The 17,271-nt window shown below is 59.5% G+C and overlaps 2 protein-coding genes across 2 annotated transcripts in view; one reads left to right on the top strand and one right to left on the bottom strand.

Annotated features, from left to right (window-relative positions):
- The window catches only part of REC114 (REC114 meiotic recombination protein), a 112,142-nt gene extending 105,457 nt beyond the window's left edge, over positions 1-6,685 (top strand). The window contains exons 5-8 of the mRNA XM_062206679.1: positions 2,496-2,579; positions 5,250-5,410; positions 5,881-5,911; positions 6,560-6,685. Of these exons, the coding sequence (XP_062062663.1) occupies positions 2,496-2,579; positions 5,250-5,410; positions 5,881-5,911; positions 6,560-6,685 (402 nt within the window). The remainder of the gene's footprint in view (positions 1-2,495; positions 2,580-5,249; positions 5,411-5,880; positions 5,912-6,559) is intronic.
- Positions 5,472-17,271, bottom strand: part of NPTN (neuroplastin) — a 29,496-nt gene continuing 17,696 nt past the window's right edge. Inside the window, exons 5-9 of the mRNA XM_062206678.1 lie at positions 14,394-14,527; positions 12,642-12,915; positions 7,413-7,434; positions 6,701-6,776; positions 5,472-6,478 (exon numbers count right to left, since the gene is read on the bottom strand). Coding sequence (XP_062062662.1) covers positions 6,716-6,776; positions 7,413-7,434; positions 12,642-12,915; positions 14,394-14,527 — 491 coding nt within the window. The 3' untranslated portion in view covers positions 5,472-6,478; positions 6,701-6,715. The remainder of the gene's footprint in view (positions 6,479-6,700; positions 6,777-7,412; positions 7,435-12,641; positions 12,916-14,393; positions 14,528-17,271) is intronic.

Here is a 17,271-nt window from a genome sequence, read left to right as displayed (position 1 = left end):
TCTTAGAAGACTGGGGTCTGCGCGTGAGCGTCCAGCATCGCATCTTCCCACCTCGGGGGAGGAGTGCCAGGACACAGCGGCGCCCCCCCGCCCCCCAAGGAGCAGCTGCTCGGGTCAGCCCGAGCGCCTCAGGGTGTGGCACTGGCACCTGCCCCCATGTTTCCTGAAGGGAAAGCCCCTAGCTTCTGTCCCTGTCCTCGCCCAGGCAGGGCAGGTGGGAGAAGGCGGCTGGGCTCAGACTCCCCCAGGAGCGCTGCGCTCCGTCAGAGTTCGAGGCTGGCTGGAGCCAGGCTCCCAGGAAGACCCTGGCACTGGTGGGGCGCCGTGGCCGGTCCGCTGTGGGGACGAGACTCGCTCCACGCCCAGCCTCGGCACGTCCCCATCCTTCATCTTGTTAGCTCCCTGAATCAAGACGATTTGCTGTTGGGGTCTTGCTTGGTTTCCCACCGTCCGCGTTGCGTGCGACAGTCTCTGAGCAGGTTTCGGATGTGCTGTCTACCCAGCAGACTTTGGTGTGTTAGAGGGGGGTTCTCTTCCCTCAGCCTGAGGCCCCGGCCGCTCGCCTCTCCGGGCCCGTCCCGGGTGGTCCTCAGAGGTGTCGCTGCCTCACATGAGGAAGGGCGTCCCCCATACACACAGCACAGCCGGAACCCGGGGGCCAGGGCTGGGCAGCAGGCATGAGGCGCCGCGTAGGGCCAGAGGGGCATCAGCTGGAAGCTGCTGGGGCCGGGGGCTGTGCGGGGCGCCCCGAGCTGACAGTACATGCAGGCCGGCGGAGGGGGCTGCCGCAGCAGGAGAGGGTCCGGCCCTAGACAGTGCCTAGAAAACTTCCCTCCTTGTTCCTGGTGGTTTTGTTTTTTAAAGATCGATTCTGTATTTGAAAGGTAGAGAAAGAGAGGTCTTCTGTCCCCTGGTTCACTCCCCAAAACGGCTGCACTGCCAGCACTGGGCCAGGCCAGAGCCAGGAGTTCCTCCAGGTCTCCCACGCGGGTGCAGGGCCCCAAGCACTTGGGCCATCTTCTGCTGCTGTCCCAGTTACATCAGGGAGCTGGATCAGAAGTGGAGCAGCCGGGACTGGAACCGGCGCCCACGTGGAATGCCGGCACTGCAGGCAGCGGCTTTACCCACTGTGCCACAGCACTGGCCCCACCCCACCCGTCCTGCTCTGGAGTCTTTATCAGGATCTCCACTGACCTGTCACGTGCCAAGACCATGGCGTCTGGGATCAAGACAGTTCTAGTTTGGAATCCAGGCTGCAAACCCTTGCGGAGCGCGTGCCTGGCCTGGTGCTGACAGTGTGGAGCCACGACTGCTCACGCCGCCGCCTTTGCCAGCCCCTTCCTCAGAGAGGAACAGGCCACTGGCAAGGGGCAGAACCCGCAGAGCCGAGAAGGGGCTGCAGGAGACCGAGGGTCTGGGGGCACACGGAGCGGCCTCCCTGGGACGCAGGCGGCCGGCGCGGCCTGCGGCTGGGGTAGTACTGCCTTTGTCAGGGTGCCCCGGGGGCCCTCTGCCTGCGCTCCTGTCCTCAGGCGGGTGGCTTTCCACCGTGTGTATATTCAGTCTGCAGCGGCCCTCCGCTTCCCTGCAAGCGGGGGAACTCCGCGCCTATCTCGAGTTCTTGTTTCCTCAGCCTTGTAACTTCCTTCACAGTGGCCAGACCAGGGGCTTCTCAGGTGACCTGACCCTGCCCCGGCCCAGCCTCCCCGCAAGGGCTGCTGCCCCCAGCGCTGACTAACGCAGGGCAGGGTCCCCACCACTGGGCGCCCACGCCTGGTGTCTGTTATTTATGGTGGTGGACGTGGCTCGGCGGCTAAGCTGAACCCATGTGGGCCCGTGGCATCACGCACCCGAGCTGGGAGAGCCCTGGGCACCCTGGCCTCCGGCGCGTGTTCTGACCTGCTGTCTTCCTCTCTGGCCCTCAGTAGAGATTTCCAGCTTCCGTGTGCGGCGGCAGTCTGGTGCCCTCTGCCTCCACCATCAGATTCGGTGCAGGGCAGCAGAGGCGCTGCCCAGGGGCTCAGCAGCCTTCACCGAGCCCGTGGTGGGACCAGGGCAGGGCGGGCATAGCCCGGGCTGCAGACGTGCAGCTGGGGTGGGGGCCCTGCTGCTTCTCGCGGTCACCCCTGCCTCTCACGAGGCCCCCGGCTTCCCTGGGGCAGGGCCCGCTGTCACCCAGGAATCTTAATGGATTCCTTCTGAGTGGCTGAAATGAAGTGAAAGCCAGCTGTGGGCACATCAGGGGTTCCTCCCCTCTTCGCCTCTAACAGATGTTAGTCCTCGAGGTATCATTTCTAGATGGTGACAGGTGCTGAGCACCGGAAACTGTGCCCCTGCCCCGCCCCTCCCCAGTGCTGCCCCACGCGGGGCTTCCACATGGGAGGCACCGAGGTGTGGGCCAGCGGCACCCTCACAGCAGGAACGCCCCGCAGGGCCTCCTGGCAGCCACGGTGGTGCCGGGCCAGCCGGTCCGTCCTGACTCTGCTGTCTTCCAGGCCCAGAACCCGGAGCAGCAGGCGTGGCAGACAGCGGGCCGGGCCGGGCCAGGGCCCAAGACCTCGGTGACGGAGCTCGCTCAGGTAGAGCCTGTCCCTGCGTTCCCTCCCTGCGTGACAACAGCGGTCCCTGAGCGCCTGTGTCACTTCCTGCCCTGGTTCTGGAGGGGAACCTCAAGGGGGGGCCACGCTCGCCCACCACCTTCCTATGGCAATCAGGAGGGCGAGGGGCTGGCATGGGGCTTCCCGGGAACAAAGGGAGCACGCCAACTAGACTTTAGAAGCGGGGTTGTCCGTGTCCTGTCCTGACAGAGGTGACTCTGGGGCAGGGCCGTGCTGCTCTCGAGACCCAACCTTGCAGCCCCCTCGCCCCGGCTGTTTGTCACCACCACGGAATCCGGCAGCACAGCTTCTCTCAGAACCAAAGGTTCCGGAAGGGCGCCACGGCACAGCCGGGAAGACACCACTTGGGACGCCAGCCTCTCGGGTGGGAGTTGCCTGGTTCAAGTCCTGGCTGCTCCACCTGCCATCCAGCCCCCTGCCAATGCACAGCCCGAGAGGCAGCAGAAGATGGCGCAAGTGCTTGGGCCCCTGCTCCACCTGTAGGAGACGCGGATGAAGTTCCCGGCTTCAGGCTGGCTTAGCCCCAGCTGTTGTGGCCACCTGGGGAGTCAATCAGTGAATGGAAGATCTCGGTGTCACTCTGCCTTTCAAATGAACAGTAAATCCTCAAAAAAAATCATGGTCATCTCCTCTCCAGTCTTGCCCTCCGTGCCTGGGCCTCAGCTCCACGGGTTCAGCACCCAGGGGCCTCCTCCCTCCTGTGCCAGTCCCGGAAAACAAAGCCCAGCCGCCTTGCCACCGCCCTGCCGACGTGGACAGACACAGAACACAGAGCTCACGAGCGGGGGCGGATTCACCCGGGCCCCCTTCCGTGGAAGGGCCTGCAGCCCCAGGGCGGACTTTCTGACACCCACAGCTGCACAGAGCCCGAGCCGCTGGGGAGCCGAGCGAGGCCGGGCGTGACAGCTGCAGGCGCCGAGGGCCCGAGGCTCGTTGCTTGGAAACACTGTTTGTTTGCTCTGACTCCTGGTTGAGCCATTCTCCGGACCGTGCTGAAGCTTCCTGGGAAGCAGCGTCACACGGGGTGGTGCACTTGGGTTCCTGCGACTCTGGACTACAGCAGGGCGCATACAAGGATGGGCCTCACGACACTGATCTCAGCAAGAAGCTGGGCACATCAGTGTCCCTTTCCAGGACGCCGAGTGGGTCGGGTGTGGCATGACCACAGCTGGAGTGAACACGCCGCATCCCATCGGTTGACACGGAAAGATCCTCACGCTGCATCAGCACTGTTTGAAAAGTTTCTGTCACAGAGCCGTCTGTGCGGTGACAGTGCCGTCGGCCCCCTCCCCGGGCACGGGCCCCGAGGCCCCGGGGCACTTCCATTTTCTTTATGCCTCTGACAGAGGCTGAAGAGCTGATCTGCATTTAGGAAAGTGAATTTGTTTCAGAAAGGAAACAAAACCACCACCCCCACAGCCAGAGTGATGGTGACGGGTCGGCAAGATGCTGGAGTTCAAGTGCAGAAGCACCAGGGCAGGCGGAGGTGGAGCCCGGGGCCACCGTGGGTCCAGTGCTCCCAAGCTTTGCACAGTGCCAGCCACAGCCGCTTATCTGAGCTCTGCTGACCTCGGATGCCTGCAGATGGCAGAGAGGCACGTGGGAAGACACTCGATGTTACTGGTCATGAGGGGAATGCAAATTAAACCAGTGAGATCTCTCCACATGCTTATTAGAACAGCTAAAATTAAACGGCAAAAACTACTGACACGGAGTGCTGGGCGGATGAGGAGCAGCTGGGACTCCCTCAGCACCGGTGGCACACGTGAGCCGCAGCCACACTAGGTGTTTACCCAGGACACACGAGAACCTCTGTTCAAACAGAAACCTCTGTGTGAATGTTTGCACAGCTTTATTCCTAACTGCAAAGAGCACAGCCAGCTACATGTGCCCCGGCTCGGGGGAGGGGCACGTGTGCACACCAGCCATGGCATCCCTCCAGCGGGCACCCCTGCAGCCACGGAGCGGTGGGCTCCTGGCACTCACCGGCATGGCTGGTAGCTGGGTGAAAGGATTCAACAGTGTTGCATGCACGTGCCCCTCACCCTGCAGCAGGCAAGGTCCCAGGAACCCCCCACCACCACCACCGTGCGCGCGCGCCTGAGACCCTCCTGTGCTGGAAGCCTCCCCCAGGCCCCGGGAGAAGCCGCCTGCCCGGGAAAGTCAGAACAGCCCAAGTTGGGCTGTGTGCCTAGGATGGCGCAGAACTGGCAGGCAGGGAGTCCGGGGTGCCCGGTGTTCAGGGCTGCACCGCAGTGAAGAGGGGACAAATGTTCTCTGTTTTGGTTGTGGAAGACGCTACAAAATCTGCCTCCAGGACCACACAGCGCCCATGCAAGCTGTGCCCTCTGTCACAGGTGGCCCTGCAGCTGGGGGAGACCTGAGCCTGCCGCGTCCTGGGAGTGCCCAGGAGGGCAGCAGCAGAGTGGAGTTCTGGCAGCGAGGCGGGAGCCACTCTGTAAACGGTGTCACCAACAGGCACCTGAAGCATCTCCGTCAGGCTCCGTGACCTCCCTTTGTGTGTGCATCTGGGTATGCAGAAGGCAGACGCCCGTGTGCAGGTGACGCTTAGGGCACCGGCCTTGTCCTGCGGGCCAGGGTTGCTCCAGCTGCTGCTCTCTCCCCCCACAGGCCATCCTGGCGACAGAGGAGCTGCCCCCCGCCTACCGCCAGTCTCCACGGGGTGCGGAAGAGCTGGGCCCCTTCCTGCGCCTGTGCCTCCTGGACCAGCACTTCCCGGCGTTTGTGGAGGAGGTGGAAAAGGAACTGGAGAAGCTGACAGGGCTGGGGAAGTAACACCGCGGACGTGTGTCCCTGCAGAGCGGCACAGCGCTGAAAAACGAGCGTTCCGAACACCTTTTATCAATGTTTTATTTTTAAAAACAGGTGAATCCACTTTTTTATACATCATTGCACTTCAACAGTTACACAGAACACAAACACATGCACCTACAGTTGCGTACCGCAGGAGAGCCTAGTCAGTCTGCTTAGAAAATCTACCACCGATCATTGCGTCAATGTGAAAATACAGTGTCAAACCCAAAGTACAACTAGAGTTGCATAGAATATCACCATGCTAATACATTTCAAGGTCATTGGAAACAAAAGGTAAATTATAAAAGTTTGCTTTGATTGAATGTACAAGAATAAGATTCAACACATCAGTGCAAAAGGATTTAAGAATTTACATGTTTCAACAACGACAAAGAATCACTCGAAAAGCAATCGCCCGGTTCCACTGCACGTCCGTGTTTCCCTTCAGTGGCCTGTTCCGCTCCTTCGCAGAGGCGCAGGTAAGCCCTTAAACTACAGACTCGGTCTCTACTCCTCGTGCTGTACCACACTGCACAAGTCCCTCGTGGTAACGTACAATAAGGAATGAGTGTCAGCAGCTTAAAAATGAAACAAGCATTTATTCTGGATTTCTCCCACCCCCAAAAATATAAATATATAGATCTATATATTTATATACTGTATATATCTGTAGATTTTGCTGTCCTTTACAAAAATTACCACTAGATGGCAGCAGTACGTTTTAGAGCTCTGCCAATTTAACAGCTGCATTAAGTGAAAAATGGCGCATGCACGGTCTGACCCCCGGGGGTCTTTCACTTCTGTCTCAGTATTTTTAACAAAGGAAAAAGCGACATTCACAGCACATCAAGCCCAAAATAGTGTACACCTTCTACACTGAAGCACTGTTAAATGTACCTGGCTAGGTCACCCTTACAGGAGAGGCTAAATAAGGCATGCTTAGACAGTCGTCACGGTGCTGCTCACTGGAGAGGGGAGAGGGCCGGGCGGCCCAAGCAGGAGCGTTGGCAGGTCACGCGGCGCCCCCAGCTTCAGGAACCTAAGACCTACAGAGAAAGGGGAGTTGGGAGCTGAAAAGGCGGCGTGTGCTGCTCTCCACGCCACACCCAGCGGGACTGTCCCCTCAGACACAGCCCGAGAGGGCCTTTGTGGGGCAAGGGAAGACTCGGCTGGGCGAGCTGCAGCCCAGCCCCCCCACACCAGCTCCTGAGGACTCTACCAGAGGCATCCCAGTAGAACCTCAAGACTTCTGAAGAAGCCGTACTCACGTTACAAGCAGGTACTTAATTTGTGTTTCTCTGGCGCAAGTTTTTATCTTTGTGGTTGTTGGTCGAGTTGGTTTTCCTGTGGAGGAGAAGTGCATGGCCTGAGTGAGGCCAGGCGACAGCCCTGAAGTGTGGAGCTCGGGAGACACAGACGCTCACTTCCTGCTGTCCCGGTCTCCACGGGCAGGAGGTGTCGCGCAGGTCAAGAACCGCTGCCTGTCCGCTAAGCAGGGCCTCGACTCCCAGCGCGGACAGTACACAGCTAACTTCCCCTTTGACCTCAGCTGTAATCCAGTTAGCATGCAGGTCGGAGCACCAGTTCTTGTCTAACTGAACCCGGTATCCCTGAGGTGACAGAAGCAAAGGCTGGCAGACGAGACGCCGCCTGCCTGTCGGTCCCAGGAACAGGAGCCGGTCTTGCTCACTGTGGTCCAGCCCGAATGAACAAAACCTCGAGCCGAGTTGGCTGGCCCCTTTCCCACATCATCTACATGAGTACATGGGATGTGCAGTGCCACCCTCTGGGATTGCTGGGATCTGCAGGGCACTCCCTGACTGTAGCCTGTCCCGGGGGAATCAGATGTCTCTAGTCAGACCCACGCCAGGCTGAGACATTCCTGGTCACCCCCAGTGTCCCCTTGTGGGCTCAGCAACTCTGTCACACTCAACAAACATGACACAATCCCACTGAACCGCCACTCAACCAAGTACTTACATGGGCCCAGCTGGTTCGTCATCTGCGTGGGGTCCGTGTGCACCGTGCATGAGAGAGAAGAGAAGAAAGCACACAGGTGTTAGGACTGCACGGAGGGGGTGCACGGCAGACACGCTGCTCAGAGCATCAGTAAGGCCATTCCGTCTGAGGTGCACACACTCATGGAGCAGTTATCTCGACTCCAGTCTCAATGGCAGGTATGTTGTTTCAATGGTTTTGGTTAACACTTGGAATGCTGGTCATGAGAAACTGCAACTGTAGTGGACAGAGGCTGCGATACTGTCACTCTTCCTGTCCCCAGTTCCAGTGTTCACTCTGGGATGGGAGGACACCGCCATCTCAGTTGTAAAATCCTGCTGTGTGTTTTCTCGGGGAGAGCGTCCCCCTGCACGGTCCACACCGGCCCCAGGACGCCATTCTGGGAGGACGGGGAAGCCACGAGAGTCCACCTACTTGATATGGGTCAGCCCTGCTGGGCTGTGCCACACCAGGAGCTGGGCAGTGACGTCCCTCCAAGGAAGACTGGGGACAAGGACAGGCTCATGCTGGTGCCCTGGCCAAAACTGGAACCCTAACCCAGATGAGCCATGAGATCTCCTTTTTCGTCTAAATCAAAGAGCGTAAGTGATCTGAGCTTAAAAAGCCTCTTAAATAGGTACTTTAGGATTCTGATTTCCATGTTTTGTTTTTCCTATCAACTAAGGGCAGCTTGGCCCCTCAAGCAGATGTACACAGAGAAAGAGAGAGGGTTTTTAAAGACCCACAAAGGAGCGGAAACCAGAACTGCTTGCAGTTTGCTTTGATCAAACAAAGATCGGGCCCAAACAATTCCGAAGGGTCTGATTTCACGGAGCCTTCTAGAAAAACTCAGCAGGATTCCACAAGGGGGCAGGGTGCACATGAAGCAGTCATGGAGCTCACAGCCGCGGTGCAGGCGTCTGCGGAGCACGCGTCAGGAGTAATGTCTGGCCCAGGGAGACATTGCTCCACCTGTCCCTTCGAGGCAACGGAGAGGCAAAGCCACCGCCAGCACACACAGTGACCGCAGCAAAAGGGCTTTTGAAAAGAAAAAAGGAAGAAAGGAAGAAAAAAAACTAACCACAAACCAATGACTTATCAGCCAAACAACAGGCTAGCCACACACCAGTGTCCGCGGGAGTCTAACAGCAGCGCGCTATCAAGACAGGCACAGAGAACACGCTGGGACTCGGACACCAGACACGCGTGTGCGCTGGCCAAACACGGAGACACCCCCGGCGCTGAGACATGAGCCCGGCCTCGCCCAGCCTCGCCCGCCCTCAGGACAGGCTGATGCTCAAGCCAGCTCAGCTGCGTGCTAAGAGCTAAGCACTTTGGGAGCTGAAGGAAAAGACACAGGAGCAAACTTGGAGCACGCTTAATGCTCTGGCTGTGCACCTGGAACTACCAAATTCTGACACAACACACATCAAAAAGGTCACCATCTACTCCCAACTTGGAAACAAAAGCAGGGGGCGGTGTGAGCCACCATGGCCAGGCACATCATCTCAGGGTGGCAGTGGGTGCCAGCACACGCACCCAGCGTCCCAGGGCCCACTCCCTCATCGGGGCTGCCCTGTGTCTGATGGGAAGCCCACGTCCCTGCCCACAATGGCCCCCTCTGGCGTGGGCGGGTCTGCCTCCCGGCGCCTGTCCCCAGCGACCAAGAATGCGGGAGAGCCTCCCGCGCCCAGCCCCTGTCCGCAGCCCCGTCTCCCACACAGGTCAGACAACAAACGGCCCTCACAGGAGTCAGGAGAGGAGAAACACAACTACAGCGTAAGGGACGGAAATCAAAGGCAATGAGGATTAAACAGCAAACTGAAATCCAAATTAGTCGTGAGGTGAATGAAGTCCACTCGGGGTGTTAACGCCATGACTGTGCATCGTGGAGACGAAGCAGAGGAGACAGACTCCAAAAGCATGCAGAGCGCTCACTTACCACCGCGCGTTAAGGGTTTGATGCAATTGAAGGGGGAGAAAAAAGAAGTCACAGTAACCGACACGTGTCAACACAGCCCAGACCCTCAGGCCAACGGTCCCTGGCCGTGACCGTCCTGCAGAAGACACCGGGCTGGGGGTGGGGGTGGGGGGAGTGAGAGTTTGGAGAAGCCACCCGGGGAGCTGCCGCACGCCCCGACCAAGGTGCACGCTGTCTTCCCCTGCCGGCGTGGGGTCCTGGACAGCCTGACCTGGCGGCACCCACAGAACCACGGCTTCACGTCCACACAGCCACAAGCAGACTGGGACCCGGGACCCAGTAGGGAGCTGCTGGGTTTGAGTCTGCGGGGGTCCTAGCAGACCTCAGCTGGGCCGCACCAGCCTCACGGGGGCGACAGTGCTGGCCCGAGTGCACCTGTTCCTGAGATGTGTTCAGAGTGACGTTTCTCACCCAGGGTTCTAGCTTGTGTAAGCTTCACACATTACCGGGTGCTGTGCCCAGCACACGCTGTTGGAACCTACGACGGCTCTTCTAGTCAGTGTGTCCAAGTGCGAGCTGCACCGCAGCCGCTAAAAATGCCACCCCCAAGTCACACATGTCCTTCACCAGTAACTTAACCCCCGCTTATAAAAATGACGCCCAAGTGAAAGCCGCAAGCTTCCTGAGGCTGCCGCTGCGTCCCTGAGCTCGCTCCACACTGGGAGGCCGCTGCACGGCCAGCAGCAATGGAGGCGCCGGCAGGGACGCAGGTCCCTGTCCCGGGGGCTCTCGCATGGGCTGCTCTGAAGACCTGGAAGGGTGGTAGGCAGCTGCCCCACCCTGGAGAAATTGAACACACCCAGGGAGCAGGCGGACGGTGAGGAGAGTGAAAACCCACAGCTCCAGTTGGGCCCCACGCCTCCTGGTAACAAGAGCCGATCCGCCTACAAGGTCACCCTCTGAGGCCCGGGTCCTGGCAGCCCCAGCACAAGGCACCCGAGGAGGCGAGGTGTCGTCTGAAACGGCTCAGGCGGTGCAGGGGGCAGCAAGACGAGGCAGCCACCGAGCCTCCACCCAGGCGCTGTGTGTGTGCACTCCTTGCTGGGGGCAGGCACCACCCGAGTTCAGACGTGTCTGTCTCCACACTTCCGTTCTGTCCACCTAGTGCTCTTCTCGCGAGGGACAAGGTACCAAGAGCTCACAGACTGCACCAGACACTCTGAGCTCCTGCGAGTCCAGTGGGTCTGGGCTGAACTACAGCTGTCTTCACAGTGAAGGGCCCATCCAGCAGAGGACGATCCCCTGAGGCCTGTGAACAAACCTCCACGTCGTGACGGCATGCAAGAGCCAGCACGGAGCCTGGACGGTCATTCTGCGAGAGGGGAGCACCAGCCCTCTGCTGAGCTCTCCTGGGGCGCAAAGTCTGCGGGCAGCTAGGACCGCGTGGGGACTGGGGAGGCCAGGCCGGGGCTGGAGAAAGGGGGAGTTGGCCCTTTGCTTTTCTAAGGGCAACTTCCAGGAGAGAGGGCACGGGGACTGGAACCAGGAGGGGCCTGAGAGGAAAGGGGTTCAAAGGAGGGAACAGGGGCCTGAGGTGCTGCGGCCCAGGCTGTATTCCCTGCAGCAGTCCCATCCCTCACCCCAAAAGCAGCAGAGAACTCGGCGCAGGGTATCCCCGGTAGGGCTCCTTCACTGGCTGCAACCCCTTAGCTCACCAGGGAGCCCCTCTGGGGCTACTGGCCGCTCTGGTCTCTAACAACAAACTGCCCCCATTTGGGACCAATGGCCAAGGAAGTCTTCAAAAACACACCAGCTGCCTCCTGGGCTGGCGCCCGCTCTCGTAACACCCCTCTCCCGCCTCTGCTGGGGGCCTGCCCCGGCGCCAGGAGCACCCTCTCCGCACAGCGGCTCTCTCTACAGTTCAGAAACCAGACTGAAGTCCACCCCTGGCTGCCTGCTCTTCAGCCTTTGCCGGGGTGGCCTGAGAAGGGGGCACGTAAGAAACCAGAGTGTGCCGCGGGGACCGACAGGCCCCTGGCAGCAGTCGGGCCTGGGACACAGCCACTTTCCCCTGCACCCTCGGGTCTGAGCACAGCGGAGCTCTGCCGCGGCTATCCTAACCATCTGGACAAAGAAGCGGCAGGGACACATGAGAACCCCAGGAGAGCAGCATCTCTGGGCAGGGTGCTCTGCTGCAGGAACAGGCCCCACCCAGAGTGAGCCCCTCCCTCCAGCCCTCAAGGGGAGCCCAACAGCTCTTCCCACAGGCACTGCTAACATCTGTGCCAACCTCTGCCTGACCTCACGCCGACATCCAGGGCCGTGCAGAGGAGAAAGGAAAGAGTGCTGCAGCCGTCACACAGGTCCTCCACTTGCCCTGGAGCCGCATTCTCCAAGGGAGCATGGGGCTCACTCAGTACCGCCCCCAGACAGCTGCGGGGTTAGCCAGAGTCAACCAGGCAGGACACAGCCGGTGCTGCGTGCCCGCCCAGAACAGCCAGGCCAGCTCCTGCCAGGTTGGGGACATGCTCCTCTGGGCTGGCCAGTGACAGGCCACGAGGTGGTGGCTCTGTTTTGCGCTGTGAGGGGTGGGAAGGCAGGGATTGGGATCTGTCAGGAGTCCGGAGACGACTCACCTGTTTCCACTAGCAGCTTCCCTGGCTGGAGCCACAGTGTTGAAATGGAAACCCATGACCCAGAGTGAGGAGAATGTCCCCGGGCTGTGCCGGCGCACCCACCAGGACGGCAGCGCTCGCTCTCAGCAATGCTCAGGGCTCACTGTGGCTCCGCTGCTCCCTGCTCCTCTCAGACCCTCGGCCAGCTCAGGACACTGCCTTGGGCATGGCCTCCAGGGATTACCCGGTCCCAAACTGGGTAGACGGACACATCGGATGCTCTGCACCACGTTGTCAGTGAGGCCCAGGCAAAAAAGTCACATGGGAGAGAGCCTCTAAGACCAACTAAGAGGACCAGCATGGGCACTGAAGGCTGCCTTGCTCCAGGGGCTCTTCTGAGAACAGCATGCCCAAGTTGGGGCAGTGACCTACAGGGCCCTACAGGCAACCCCACCTGGGCAGCCAGGGGCCTGTGGCCTGGGGCTGGACAGAGACTGGCAGCTGCCCTGTCACGCACAGCCCTGGAGGGCAGATGCAACTGGACACAGAAGACACCCACCCAGAGGGAGAGCGCGGGCCACAGCGCCAGTGCGAGGTCTGGGAGCAGGGGGACCGAATCCTCTGTGGGTCTGGGAAACCAACCCCGACAGGGCTCTGGTGTGGGGATGTTCTTACCATCAGGAACCTCATCTGGCCTCTTCCTCTTCTCATACACAACAATGATCACCACAAGGATGATGATTTCAGCCAGAATTCCCAAGAAAGGCCAGAGTGGGGCCAAGTGGCTCCGTACCCTGAGGATGGTGACGACGGAGGTGGAGCCGATGGAGTTGGTGGCATTACATTCGTACTCGCCAGGGTCTTCCGTGATCTGCAGGTTCGTGATACTCAACTCCGTGTAATTTTCCTTGTTGATGATGAAGAAGCGGCCAGAGGTGTTGACAAGATCCTGCACAGAAGGGGAGGAAAGAGAGGCCAGAGCCGGTGAGCTGCTGCCTGAGTGGGGCCTAGGGCCGTCTCTGTCCAAAGAATCCGAGTGCTTCGCTGCTGATGACTCCCCTTCAGTATCACAGCAGCAACCCTGCAGTGAGCTGCCGGAGAGGCAGGGAACGCATTCTGAACGTCTCCAGGTCCCACCACGTCCTCGAGGCTCCGCCGCCTACAGGCCAGGCCCAGACTGACGGTGTCATAAATGCACCTTCAAATGCCAGCAGCCAAAGGATGGGGGAGGCCCACGGCCAGGCACCCTGCGGACCTCAGCCTTTGATTCCACACTCAGCGCGGACACTGTGGGCTTGGTGAGTCCAGGTCCCCAAACATCCACAAACAACGTGAAGGGCACGCTCCTCGTCTCAAGGGAGAAAGCATGGTTTCCTCTTCCTTTCAGGGCACAGGGAAGACGATCCAGTCAGTCAGACTTAATAATGCATAGCACATGCCTCCTATTACGGGCAAGGTGAGGCGGACTTCAGGAATGCAAGAGGAGCCCGGCAGGCTGGGCATGGAGCACTGGGGAGGGGACATGGGGAGGCGCCACGCCAGGAGGCAGAGCACCACAGAGAGGAGCTGGCACGGGCAGCCGAGCCATCGGGGTGGGGGAGAGGGGCCTGGCAGACACCTGCACCAGTGGGAGCTGCCGGCAGTGCTCACCACAGGACACAGGCAGGAGAGGAGCGCAGGGGTCTTCAGCCTTCAGCACCCGCTGCATCGCTAGCACCCACAGACGGGAAGGGCACCCCGAGAAGGTCCTAGCCGGGCCGCGCTCGGGCGGTACAGCCAGTACGAGAGCTGTTCTGTGAGTTTCAAGCTTCATCCTTGGTCTTCCTTCCTTTGGTTCACCCCCCAAACAGCCGCTATGGCCAGGGCTACGCCAATCCAAAGCCAGGAGCCAGGTGCTTCCTCCTGGTCTCCCATGCGGGTGCAGGGCCCAAGCACTTGGGCCATCCTCCACTGCCTTCCCGGGCCACAGCAGAGAGCTGGCCTGGAAGAGGAGCAGCCGGGACCAGAGTGCCGGAGATAGGAGGCATGTGTGCAGCCGCCACTGACACACAGGAAATGGGGCACAAACCATCCACTCGGGGAGCCGATCAGTTACTGATGCAAATATGCACAGCACCCCAACCCTGCAGAGGTCACCCTCCAGTCCCACTGGAGAAACACTGCCTCGTCCTCAGGGTGCCCCGCTTCCTCAGCCGATTCCTGTGTGCCAGGAGTTTATCCCGATGCACGCACTCAGCCCCTTGCCTCTCCCAAGAACCAAATGCCAGGGGCCACAAGAACAGATCTTCCTCGGGTACGTGCACTAGAATCAGAGTTTAACAAACCACACGCAGGGATCCCACGCTGCACAGTCAGTGACCTCAGATCACCACGTAGCCATCTGTGACCCCAGGGAAGGTGACCGGGCCGCACCCAACCCCCACTCACCATGAGCACGCCGTTCTCCTTCTTCCGCCACAGCCACTCGGGGTGCGGGTAGCCGACGGACTTGCAGTACATCACGGCGTCTTGTCCTTCATTCTTGTTCTCACTCCGCTTGTGGCCAGTGATGTCAGGAGCAGCTGTGTGTGGAAAAGCATTAAGCAGTGATCACGGGAGCCCACTCTCAACTGTGTTCAGCAGTGCACTCGGGGCTAGAGGCCTCACCCACTGGCTCAGAGCCCTGCTTCCAATCGTGCAGTCCGTCTTCAGGCCCACCCCCGGAGAAGGACATTCCAGGTCAGAACAGAGGCAGGGGTCAACCCCGTTCCCGACCCCCCACCCACCAGGGCAGCCGAGCAGTAAGGGTCACTCCCGCATGAGGCTCTAACATAGGATGTTCTAACACCAGGAAAGCACGCAGTCCAGTCGCCCTAACTAAGCCCCTCTTCAAACGGCTACACGGACAACGATGGACAGTGTCAGATGTCACACAGTGCCTGAGGAAATCAGACTCCCTGGAGCGTAAGCCCGAAATCAAGTCCTGTGACAAAGAACGGAAAACCACACAGCTGGAGAAGCTGCTCGGTGACTGTCAATGAACAAGGCTTCCTCCAGGACAGATTCCAGCAAACTGGTCTTCCCGGTGGCAGAGAGAGGAGCGACAGGAAATCCAGCCAGTGTCCCGACAGCTCCTACTAGCAACTAAGAATCTGCCAATCGCAACAATGGCCCCACGGGGATCACCTGACATGCTACAGGTCATTCTGGGCTGCTCTACTCTTAGGGCTCATGTAGGAAGACGTAACAGGTAACATTTTTAAAGGCCTAAGAAGTCAGAAATGGGGCTATTAAGGGGCCAACACGGTGGCACACTTGGTTAACCCTCCACCTGCAGCACTGGCATCCCATGTGGGCACTGGGTTCTAGTCCCAGTTGCTCCTCTTCCGGTCCAGCTCTCTGCTGTGGCCTGGGAAGGCAGTGGCGGATGGCCCAAGTGCTTGGGGCCCCTGCACCCGCATGGGAGACCAAGGGGAGACAACTGGCTCCTGGCTTCAGATCGGCACAGCGCTGGCCGTAGCGGCCATTTAGGGGGTGAACCAATGGAAGGAAGACCTTTCTTTCTCTCTCTGTGACTCTACCTGTCAAATAAATAAACATAAAATCTTTAAAAAAAAATGGGGCTATTTAGTCTTATTTTCTACTTTCCCAACTGCAATCATCTAAAAGCAGTAAAACTCAGAGTATACTGGATGTCATTTTGCTAAGACAGGAAAGAAAATCAGTAAGCCTTGGTCCAGATTCCAGTGTTGCTGGTTCTTTATTATCCCGTGCCTTGGTCCTGTAGCCATTATCAAGTAGAGGGGATGCTTGCCCCTGCCTGCCTCTCAGTGTCCTCTTAGGATTCTGGGGGCTGTAAAACCTGGCATAACTGCACTGCACCGGGAGCTGACCCTGCCTGACAGCTCTGCCTGGCTTTTCATGGCTTACAAACAACCCAAGGCCCACTCCCCACAGATGGAGCACAAAGGGGCTTGGGCAGGAAGAGAGGGGCGAGGCCCAGGCCCATTCAGCAGCACCCAGTGGCCATTAGAGAAGAAAGGTCTGTTCTCCCAGAAAGCACTGTCAGGCCAGTTCTGTGTCGCCCCTGCCAACCCAGACTTCCTAGAACCACTTAGCCAGGCCTCAGGCCTCCTGCTGACCTGCTGGCCTCTCTCAGGGCTTCTTTCCATCAGAAAGCAGTCGGCCAGCCCCACACCATGCAGCAGCAAAGGGCACCTGGAGGGAGGCAAGAGCCAGTGTGTGGCCGCCACGTGTGGTGCGTTCCCTGCAAGCCAGATCCGACACACGCTGGGGAGGCCTTTCTGATGAGCTCCGTTTTAAGCACGGTTGTAAAGTCAGGGAGTAGGCCACACGTTACTGCTGGCAGGAATGCTCCAGAAAGGAGACGGGTGAAGCTCTGGCCTGGAGGCAGGGGTGTGCTTCCTATGGACAGGGAACGCCAACGACGAGTTTGTGTGGAGCACGGTGACAGGAGCTGAAGCCAGAGCCTGGGGACCCGAACTGGACAGCACTTCCTGGGCCACTGAGCAGATCCAGCTTTTCTGCTGGGCCGCGAGTCTGAGGCAGGTGTGAAATGTTCTGTGTATTTTACCAGGCGCACTGTGGCTACAACGTGGACGACTGCAGAAACAGTGCAATAAAAGGACAACCCGGACGCTAGCGACAGGGGGGTTTGGATGAGGGGACAAGGGGCGGTTCTGGGTCTGTCCCCAAGTCACCATGTTTGCTAATGGATTGGGTGTGGGCTGTGTGAAGAGCACCAGCCAGGCGTGGCTGCAGTTTCAACCTGAGTAACCGTGGGGACGCCGCTGCTGGCCGGAGTCAGGGTGATCCGTGCCCTTGTCTTCCCTGGACTTTGCTGTAAGGGAACAGAGCAGTGGCGGCTGTGAGAACCAGGCCAAGTTTAGGACACTTTAGGAAGCTGCAAGCAGGCAGCTGAGCTTCAGGGGCAGCGCTCAGGGACGTGGTCCTGGGCTTCGGAGACCAGTGCACTTGCCCAATCGCGTTCTCCTTGGCCCCACAATGGCCACTGAGGGCTAGGTGTCTGCTGCCGGTGCAGCCCGCAGCTCTTGCTCTGTGGACTCACCCCACGACTACACGTCAGAACCACCTGGCGGCCAAAGCGGAGCGAGCGCAGCTCCACGGCCTCTGACACGACCCAGATTTCAGGAAGAGGACACCAACTGCTCCCTGTCCGCTCATCCTCTGCAGTGTTTGGGAATGCGGCCTTACAGACCCAGCGCTGGCCACACTTAGACAGCTGCATCTACAAGGCAAGAGTGTTCAATGGTCAGATCTCCTGCTTTCCCCTTCCCTCACCCGG

The sequence above is a fragment of the Lepus europaeus genome, chromosome 11, assembly GCF_033115175.1.
Source record: "Lepus europaeus isolate LE1 chromosome 11, mLepTim1.pri, whole genome shotgun sequence".
NCBI lineage: Eukaryota > Metazoa > Chordata > Mammalia > Lagomorpha > Leporidae > Lepus > Lepus europaeus.
This window is presented reverse-complemented; position numbering and strand designations above follow the sequence as displayed.